The 10,753-nt window shown below is 21.1% G+C and overlaps 2 protein-coding genes and 1 long non-coding RNA gene across 4 annotated transcripts; 1 reads left to right on the top strand and 2 right to left on the bottom strand.

Moving 5' to 3' along the window:
• Nucleotides 1–154: 154 nt before the first annotated feature.
• On the bottom strand, nt 155–4,729 carry Tsp97E (Tetraspanin 97E). 2 transcript variants are annotated; one of them, XR_001112476.3, is made up of 7 exons: nt 4,428–4,729; nt 3,890–4,057; nt 3,023–3,121; nt 2,824–2,943; nt 2,587–2,718; nt 2,281–2,408; nt 155–2,112 (listed from the first exon to the last, which is right to left on the bottom strand). XR_001112476.3 is itself a non-coding variant. In XM_086910208.1 (6 exons), the coding sequence occupies exons 1-6, from the start codon at nt 4,485–4,487 to the stop codon at nt 2,035–2,037; spliced, it is 657 nt and encodes a 218-aa protein (XP_086766334.1). In that variant the 5' UTR covers nt 4,488–4,707; the 3' UTR covers nt 155–2,034. The 2 variants fall into 2 exon arrangements, 1 of the variants encoding a protein (XP_086766334.1); XM_086910208.1 differs by lacking the exon at nt 2,281–2,408 and having other exon boundaries at nt 4,428–4,707.
• A 2,167-nt stretch (nt 4,730–6,896) lies between these two features.
• On the bottom strand, nt 6,897–9,607 carry LOC147658666 (uncharacterized). The gene is made up of 3 exons (XR_015293176.1): nt 9,115–9,607; nt 7,370–7,492; nt 6,897–7,301 (listed from the first exon to the last, which is right to left on the bottom strand). It is a non-coding gene; the product is annotated as an uncharacterized LOC147658666 (long non-coding RNA).
• Nucleotides 7,417–10,753, top strand: LOC100870952 (facilitated trehalose transporter Tret1). The gene is made up of 3 exons (XM_003695858.4): nt 7,417–7,494; nt 8,400–8,475; nt 9,207–10,753. Exons 2-3 carry the CDS (start codon nt 8,424–8,426, stop codon nt 10,583–10,585), a joined length of 1,431 nt encoding a protein of 476 aa, XP_003695906.1. The 5' UTR covers nt 7,417–7,494; nt 8,400–8,423; the 3' UTR covers nt 10,586–10,753.

Below are 10,753 nucleotides of genomic sequence, written 5' to 3'. Positions count from 1 at the left end.
AAGATATTATAAACATAATATTAATACCTTATATATATTAAATATATATAGTACATTATATTTTTCAAAATAATTCCTTTATAATTTAAAAAATTACATGCATTAAAAGGGTTAATATATATTATTTTTAAATATATATATATAGAATAAAAAATTAATGTAACAGATAATCATTATTAATCATCATATATAAAGTGTTATAAAAAGAGACTAAAATTTCATGTACAGTATTCTCTGCAAAAAACAAAAAAAGTCTAATCAAATATAGATCCTTAAATCAATTATATTAATAAATAATATAAAGATTTATTTTCACAATTATAATTGTAAAAGTAATATAATGTTATACACTTTATTGATAATAATATTATATGCTCTAATATTATATCTTTAAACCAATTCTATTTATACTCAATATATTGCTGAGCCTTCATCAAACATTTTTAACCCTTTAACATAATATTAATTTTAAGATGATTTTATATTTGTTAATAGATATAATTAGAAAAACTTTTCTCAGTCAATATTATAACAAAACACATGTAGTTATAGAACTTTTTTTATAACAACATATATATTTTAACTTTTTGATCGTATAATTTTATTGCCGTTCTCTTATTTTAATTAGAAAAAAAGAAAGAAAATAAAATTAATATAAAAATAAAAATATTTTGATAATTTCAAACAAAAACTTTTTTTTTTAAACTTTCAGAAAACAAATAAATGTTTATATAGTATTCAAAACAGTGTTATAAATATATATTTTGATAAGACATTTATTATTTAGTGCAATATTAAATCCAAATATAGTATATAATTATTATTATTCTTTTTTACTTATTAATTAAATAAAATAAAAATTTTAGAAAATTTCAAAATTTCATATAAGCATTTCATATAAGCATATTTAATAAAGTTTATAAATTTATTATTTTAATTTATTGAAATAACAATATTTTAACTTGATAAAATAATTTAAAAAGTAGAATAATTTTAATTGCAATATTTCTTAAATGCATCATAAAATTTAGAGATATTCTCTAATAGAATTTAATAATGGAAACTTTATAAAGTAAATATAAAATATAAAAATTAAAGGAAGCAGATTAAAAATTGGAAATTAATAATGTGATGATTATGATATTATTATGTATATGGCAGTATTGTAATAATATGCCAAGATTAAAGAATTGTGCCTAATATTTTAATCATCACGTTATATTTTTTATTAAAGCATTAATATGTTTGATTCGTTAGTAAAATATTAACTATTAATACTTTACTAATTTACAACGAAATTCTTTCGTTTTTTAATAATAATATTTTGATAAAAAATAATTTGATTTAATTTTTCAATTAATTTAATTAAAAATGAAATTATTAAAAATATTTATGAAGTAAAAAAAAATTAAAAATCTTTAACTTTTTTTAATTAAAAATCAAACCAAAAAAGATCTTTACCAAATAAAAAGAATTGATAATATTAAGGACATGTTATACTTTCTAAAACCTATTAAAATTTTTAATATCACTTATACTTTTAAAAAATATATTGATAGAAAGTAAATTTACTGTTGATAATTAATCAGATTTGTATAAGTTATCTTTTATAAATAAACAAAGTTTTGTAGAAAGGCGCTTGCACAAATGTACCTAAATATTAAACTACAAGGCGCATTGAGGCTTAGTACGATTTTTCTAAATGGATGACTAGAGCACACATTTTAATTATATTAATTATATGTTATCTAATCTGTTCTAAAATCTATGACTGTTTCAAATGTGCTATTTTTTTTTTTTCTGTTGAGCATTATAAATTGCGGTGTGAAAGACCAATAGTTTTTCAAAAATTATATTATATGCAAGATGATATTTGTACTGTTAAATAAAAATAGGTCTTTTGGCTATTAAATAATCAAAGTGACCAGAATTATAGTTATAAATCATTAATCTCATTACTTATTAAAATCTATCTTTGAATTAAAAAAAAATATTTTTTTCTTAAACTATATGAACTATGTAAATAAAATTATACTAAGGAAATATAGTTTTTGAAATTGGAAATGGATTTAGTTGATTTCTATAATGTTTTGCCAAGAAAGCTGCAATCACCTGAAAAAAAAAAATGATTTGAAATATTCCATATTAATTCTTAATAAAACTGGTACATATATTGAATTGCATAAATATGATATGATGTATGTTATGTATAAAATGTGACTGATATAAATTATTCTAAAAATCAATATGTAAAATAAAAAATCACAACATTAGACCCACCATCTATTAGGAGGATCATATGAGGTGACAGAGGACATAGCGATGATATTAGACTAGAGGAAAGCACTAGGATTAGCTCGTGGATCTTTCTGATTCCTGTACCGCACGGTCAACCAAACACCAACAAACTGTAACGGGTACACATGTTAACATTTACTAAAAAAATTACTACTTACTTTAACAAAGTGAAATTATTCACAAATGTAATGCTTTTAAGCATTATGTAAATTTTTACATTGGACTTTATACATGAACATATATTAAATACACATAGATACAATACATAAAATAATTATAAATACTTACTTCAGTAAAACTGAAAAATAATCCTATGCTGCCACATAGCTTAAAGGCATAATCAATTGTGGATTGTAATTTTTGCATACAAGATGGACATTCACAATCAATATCTGTAGGATATTGACAAGAACAGAGTTTCTAAAATTAAAACAGAATTTGGTATTAAATATAAGTTATATGTGATTGTGATGTGATGTAATTTTATTTAAATTATAGTATTAATTTTATTTAAATTATATTTACATTTTTACATGATAATGAATCTGAATTATTCATTATAAATGTGCTATCAGTACCATTGAATCCACAACAATTGAAAGTTTCCTCAACTTTTGTTCTTAATTCTGGTGCATGTTTCCAACCCTAAAAATAATAAAATAATTAATTATATAATATTTTTTTAATTATTAATGATAATAATATAATAAAATATATATATTACCTGTTCTGCTAATTGTTCTTGCTGTTTGGCATTGACAGCAAGACAAGCACAAGCAATACTGAATTGAATCAAAAATAACAGAAATAAAATCAGCATATACTATATAAACATTATTAAGGATATAATATAAAATGTTAATTATATAGTATTTTTTCTAAATAAATTATATACATGTCTTTATTTATATAAACTATTTCATATATTTGTTAAAGTAACTTATTTTCTTTACAATGTTTTAAAAAGCTTAACAAGAAAAAATATATAATTTATTTTTTAAGAAATAATTTTATATATATTTTTTGCTTCTTATTGTCATTATAATTATAATTATCATTTGAATTGAATTGAATTTGAAATCATACTATAATAATAACTTAAATTATTATTTAATTATAAAATCTTGTGTATGTATAATTATGGTTTCTTTTATGCTTACCATTTTATTTATATTAAGAAAATTCATGTAAAAAATTTGTCATGCATTGAAAAATTTTAAAAGAAAGATTGAGCCATTATTGTAATATAAGAATTTTTTTTTATAAATCAATTTAAATTTTATTTTATATATTATTATCTATTATATTATATATCATGGAGAAATCAACATTTATAAAGTTTATTATATATTAATTATATATAAATTAAATTATAAATTAAATATAAATACATACTAAATTATATATTTTAATGAAAGTATAAAGACTCGTGTATCTCTTATATATAATAAATAGATTATCGTTTTTAATTTGATAATATTTCTAATTTTCAAAATAATTTTCTTATTGATTTTATGTCTTAATAATGATATAAAAAGAAATTAAAAAATATAATTAAATATAATTATATTTAATATATGTAAAAGGATACAAAGAATAATAGAACTTGATGATGTTTAACAGCACCAATCAGACCAATTATAGAAATTAGAATCAAAATAACACCACATGCTAAAATACCTCCAATAATAGGAAGATTTGTAACTAATGCTGAAGCTCTTCCATAAACAGCCACACCAATTAAAATAAATGCAACAACCTAAAATATTAATATCAAGATAGTTTTTAAATTTAGAAATGTATTTGTAAAAATTCAAATATTATTTATAAATTCATATTATATTAGTAATATATTCTATAAATGCATTCATTTTTATGATTATATCACTTTATACATGAATTACATGAATTATTAAATTAATTAAGTACTAATATATGCAAATAATAATATTAAAATATTTTTCCATAAAAAGATTCTTTCTAAAATGTTTCTATATTTTTTTTTAATTATGAAAATATGATTTCTTAAATATTGATAGATAAATTATTAGATTTTATAAATATACGAAATTGAAAATACGATTAAAATAATATATTTGTTCAAGTTTTATAATTTTATTTTTGCTTACGATATAAAGAATATTTAGTGCCGTCAATGCGTTTTTAGAACACGTAAAACCACCGCACATCTTCGTATACGGTCTTTGTTCTCTTTAGCGTATTCACCCGCGAGAATTCGTCGAGATATTATTAAATCCGTATTTCAAGAATTTCAATACTTTAATAACACGAATTAATAAGAAAAACGCATGTGAGTTAACTGATGTAAAAACAAATATCTTGCTATTCCTTCACTGAAGACAGACAATTTACGACTGCTCGCACTGCAACGGCTCGAATTATTGAAACGAGTTCGATCTCTCGAAACTTTGGCGTCAAGCGCGAAATTTTAGAAATAAGTCTTTTGTACGCAATGAACATAGTCATATATCAATGAACATAGTCATATATATATAAAAGTCATAGCATATATTAATTTGGATAAATTTGTCTTTTTAACATAATAATTTCTATAATTTTTTCGTAATTTTTAAAATAAAATAATTTTGTATTACAATATATAATTATATAAATAATGATTAGAATCATAATTTAAATATTTTAAATATAATGAATATTAATATTTTAATAATTTATATAAATATGTTTTTTATTAAATTTTATTTTAATTGATTTAATTGATTAAAAATTAAAATTCAAAAATTTTAAAAGTAAGAATTTCTTTGTGTTTCTAACTTATTTTGTATCTACGACGAAATATAGGTATCATAAACGTATCACGATAACATCTGCAAAGATTAAATATTCTTCACACAGAATTTAAATTAAATGTCAGAGATAACATATTATACGTATTATACATAAATATTAATGTTTATAATTAGAAAAATAAATTTATTGAAATATATTGCTATAAATTATTGTCCTATAAATTAAAATTTGAAAATAAATTGAATTTAATGAATTTTCTTATATTAAATAAAAATAATTTTCTCTGATACATGGTATTTTTTGAAGTATTATCGTAAAAAATTATATTCTTTGTTCAACAAGATTTAGATGTCTGTCAAAACAAAAATTATCTTTGTAAGTTTTAAAGTAAAAATACTTCGAGTCTGATCTCATTTTTTCCATTATAACCTTTTTCTTTTTCAATGAGTCAACTTCCTTCAATAACTTACGTGACTTTCATTTTTATTAATATATATTCTACTTCTTGTTCCTTTGATTGCAAATAAATCTCTATAATGAAATTTAAATTTAATTATTTCAAAAAGCAATATAATTTATTTATAAATTCTTTTCTATTATTACATTCTTACTTCTGTTATTAAATCTTTACATATTTAAATTTTATAATATTTTTAATATTTATAATATAATAAAATTAATCAATAATATAAACAAATCAAATTATTTTGATATTGTGTAATTTTAAATTAGATACAATAGATAATAGTTAATCATTCAACATTATTTTCTATATTATTTTAAACGATATTTTTTTATTTTTTTATTTTTATATGACACGGTATTTAAATTGTATTTAAATCAAATGTTTGTAACAAGTTCAAGTAAATTTTGATAACTATTATATTCGTTATCAATCTTCTTTGATATCCTATTATCAAAGAATCCTATTTAAAATCCTATGTTTGCAATCATGATGTTTATGTCTAATAAATGTCTAATAAATATCTAGTAGACTTTGACTTGTAAATTTAACTATTATTAATCATTAATAAGATAATCATGTTGGTAAGCATCTTTTCTAATGTTTTCTTTGTGATATTTTGAACAATATTATGTTATATATAAGAGTATTCGTTTATGTAGGATTTACATAAAAATATATTTTTATTGAAAAAAATATAAATGTCAATAATATTAATAAATAGAAATAAATTTTTAATTTTTTTAATATTTTTAAATATTTTTAATTAGAGTGATATAGAATTTATTTGTTAATAAAATTAGAATTACATCTTTTTTATAATTCATTTATTATCTTGTTAATTTTTCGAAATATTAATTAAAAATTTTAAAATATTTTAATTACATTATTTTATTATCTTGTTTATTTTGAAGTTTAATTATTTATAATATTTTTATCATTATATTAGGTTTAAATTAAACATGCGAATAAATCTCTTCAGATTAATATTTATAAATAAACGGTTTTTTCAAGTGATTCATTAAAATTTCATTTTCATTTCGGTTTCAAAGTACCGTACGTGCCATATAGATATCTTCATCAATGCAGAGTTAGTAGAACATCAGAACGGTCGATGCTTAAAGTAGAACGTTGTATATTAAACATTTCATTTCACCTGAATACTTCTCAACGATGTTTTTATTTTAGTTTTGTTTGAAAAAATGTGCGGTGATTTTATGATTTTTATACGACAGAATATTGAATAATATTATGAGTAATTTCTTTATCAAAATAAATATTAATTAAATTTAAAAAAAAATATTTTATGTAATTTTTTAATACAAATCTTTGATTTGTTAAGAAGAATAATAACAAAATGATATAAGAAATAAGAAATCTTTATTTATAAAAATATACTTACATGTATTACTTACATATTGAAACATTTTTTCAAATTTATTTTTTTTTTAAATAAAATGTTATTATTATATTATAAAAAATAATTTATATTTTCGAATAATTTTTATGTAATATAGAAAATTTGTCTTCATAAATTTTTCATTTTTATATAAAAAATCTTCGGTTTAACATTCAACTATTTCAAGAAATAGTCACGAACAATATTTTATTTTTTATTCAAAAAATAAATATAAGCGAAGAAATAAACACTTAAAACGTGTCTTCGAGCGTATACTTTCTTTTATGAATCTTCTTCTTTTTTATCCTTTCTTAAATTTTTATTTTTTTTTCATTTTTTTTTTTTATTTTTGTGTCTTAATAGATTTTCCTAGTTATAAAATGAAGGTGTGCATGAGATTCGATTGTGATAAGACAATCACTGATAAACCAACATACCTATAAAATGTAGTACATCATGATTACACTTTTATTCTGTTTATAATGTTTTAAAGAGGTACGAAGAACGCAGCACAAAACCGTCGTTTTTCCTGGTGGCTTGATTGTGTTTCATCATTATCTCTGTAAATATCACAAATATTTTTATTGTTTTACTATTCTATTCGATTTTATATATTTTCATTATTAATAATTTTGAAAATATTTTCATTACATAAATTATTCTTTATATGAAATATAAATATTTATTGATTGTAAATTAATTGAGTATAATTTTTAAAAAAATCAAAAGTATACTATAGATTGCAGTGTAAAATTAATCATAAAATTATGTAAATACAAATGCTATTTTTTAAAAAATATCATAATTTAGGAATATTCAAATTTAAAAAAAAAGGATACATTCTTTAGCTTTTTAAGTCATTTAATGAATTATAATATATAATTTGATATGAAAAATTTAGAGAATACTATTTTACATAAAAATTATTTATATAATTTAAATTTACATTATTAATAAAAGATTTTAAAAGAAATAATAAAAAAATACAAACTGAGAAAAACAATATAATAAAAAAATATAGATTATTTAACTGTATCTGAATATAATAAATTCTTGAAAGTAAATTATTATAATAACTTTCAACAATGTTTTATTTATTATATTTATTATAATATATATATATATATATATATATATATATATACATATATCATAAAATAATATTCGAAAAATATTTATATGATAAAATGCATTTATAGAATTATTATCTTATTATTTAAAAAAATTTAATCTTATTATTTAGAAAAATATTTAAAAATTTATGAATAAATTCATAAATTCATGAATTATAATGTTTATAAATAATTATATTTTGGATTATTTTACCTATTATCGCATAATTTACTTTATAACAATAAAATATTAAAAATAATAAAAATATTAATACTTTTAGATTTATATATTCATAATATTATCTATCTATATATGATTTTACACAATATCATTAAATTTCATTAAATATTATAGTCTGTAAAAGAAGAAATAAAAAGGATGAACAAATCGCGCATTAAGTGGTGGCCGCAATATTTAGCAGCGATTACAGGTAATTTTAAATTATTATTAAAGAAAAAGAAAATTTTTTATTTTAAAATTTATTTAATACAAATGAAATTTTGTTACCAAAATAATAATTTATTATTAATTATTAGTTCAATTGTTCATTGAACGTTAAAATATGTAAATATATCGTGATTTTTAATAAATATCAATTTTGAGACATATTTTTTAATATAAAAAAATCGAATATAAAATCTTTTTTTAAAATAAATAAAAAATAATAATTTTAAATACGAATAAATAAGAAATAAATTCGATATTCAAGATATTATATCTGATTTTAGAAATTAAAAAATACAAAACTCATATAATATATACGATATAATATGATATAATATATAATAAACAAAAATTTAATTAAATAAATAATTGAAAATTTATTGGATTATAAGTAATTTAAATTAAATAAAGCGAAACAATGACAGAAAAACACGATGATGAAATCTCATTCTATCTATGTTTATATTTTTTTCAATATGACTGAAATTGAATATTTTATAATATGATATTCTCTTTAGTTTTAAAAGTGATTCAATTCCTTTTCTGCAGAAATTCGTTACGAAATTGAATTATTTTTAATAGCTCAGTAAAAGAACGAACATATTGTTCTCATTCGACAACTAACCTGTGATTTTCAATCCAACTTCAATTCTGTAGATATTGTCTTATATATGTTATTCACACATTTAATATTGAACATATTTCTTTCTTTTTTAGCCACCTTATGTTTAGCAGCAGCTGGTACTCAGATAGGATGGACATCACCGATATTGCCAAAATTAAAGTCTCCAGACTCTCGTGTGCCACTAACCTCAGATGATGCTTCGTGGATTGCTTCGTTCTCTCTCCTCGGCTCGATTCCTAGCATTATCCTCTCAGGTTTCATCGTAGACCGACTCGGTCGTAAAACAAGTCTTCTGATAGCTGGAATACCACATATAATTTCTTGGATTTTAATCATCGTGGCTTGGAATCCTTACATCCTCTACTTATCGAGATTCATAGGTGGCATCGGGCTTGGTATAGGATATGTTATTTGCCCAATGTATATCGGTGAGATCGCTGACAAGGAGATCAGAGGATCTCTAGGTTCTTTTATCAAGCTTATGGTAACTTTTGGCGAATTGTACGCTCACACGATTGGTCCATTTGTGTCATACGAATGTTTGGCATACAGCTGCGCTGTAATTCCTGTAATTTTTCTTTTAACATTCGGTTGGATGCCAGAATCTCCATATTATTTATTAATGAAGAATCGCGAGGACAAAGCGATAAATAGCTTGAAACGACTTAAAAGATATGCTACTGAAGATCAATTGGAAGAAGATATGGAGCAAATGCAGAAAACTATGATCAAGGATCTCAGTGATAGAGGATATATTTGGGATCTTTTCAACACTAAAGGTAATAGAAGAGCCATGTTAATCAGTTTTGGCCTTCAATTAATCTTGCAATTCAGTGGTCTGGCTGCCATAGAATCTTATACTCAAGAAATTCTTGAAGAAGGTGATACAAATTTATCAGCTGCAGTAGCAGTGATCATTTTAAGTGTTCTTCAGTTGGTAGCAGGTGTTGGTGCCGCAGCTCTGGTGGACAAATTAGGAAGAAGACCGTTACTTCTTGTTAGTACATTTCTTGGTGGATTGTCTTTAACTGTTGCAGGAGCATTTTATCTGTTTAAATTTTATATGCTGGTAGACATAACTGGTTTTGGTTGGGTTCTTTATGCCTCTGTTATATTTTACGAATTAATTATCGCATTAGGTTTGAATCCATTAGCCTATATGATGCTCGGAGAATTATTTCCAACTAACGTTAAAGGGGCTGCTGTGTCTGCAGCAAACTTGTGGGCTTCTTTATTAGCATTCTTCGTTTCGAAAATGTATCAAGTTATTTCTGATTTTTACGGTGTTTATACTTCTTTCGGTTGGTTTGCGATCAGTTGTTTTTTTGGAATTATTTTTATACTCTTTATGGTCCCAGAAACAAAAGGGAAAACTTTGTTAGAGATACAAGAAGAATTGAATTGTAAACGAAAACAAGAGCGGAAAATAAACAAGAATAAACAAGAAGCCCACGTAAGTACGATAGGTTAAGTCAGGTATACGATGGAACGATAGTTTTGATTTGCATTGATAAATTAATTAATGATGATTAATAAGATTCATTCCTATTTGACTTATGATCTATTGAAAATTATTTTGAAATCAAAATTGAATAAGGTTTCAATATATTATTTAACACTAGAATTATCGAAAGTTTTA

This window comes from Apis florea, unplaced genomic scaffold, assembly GCF_048593485.1.
Source record: "Apis florea isolate Af1SG1 unplaced genomic scaffold, ASM4859348v1 contig_1789_pilon, whole genome shotgun sequence".
NCBI classification, from domain to species: Eukaryota; Metazoa; Arthropoda; class Insecta; order Hymenoptera; family Apidae; genus Apis; species Apis florea.
The sequence above is the reverse complement of the archived record's forward strand: the minus strand, read 5'-3'. Positions and strand labels throughout refer to the sequence as shown.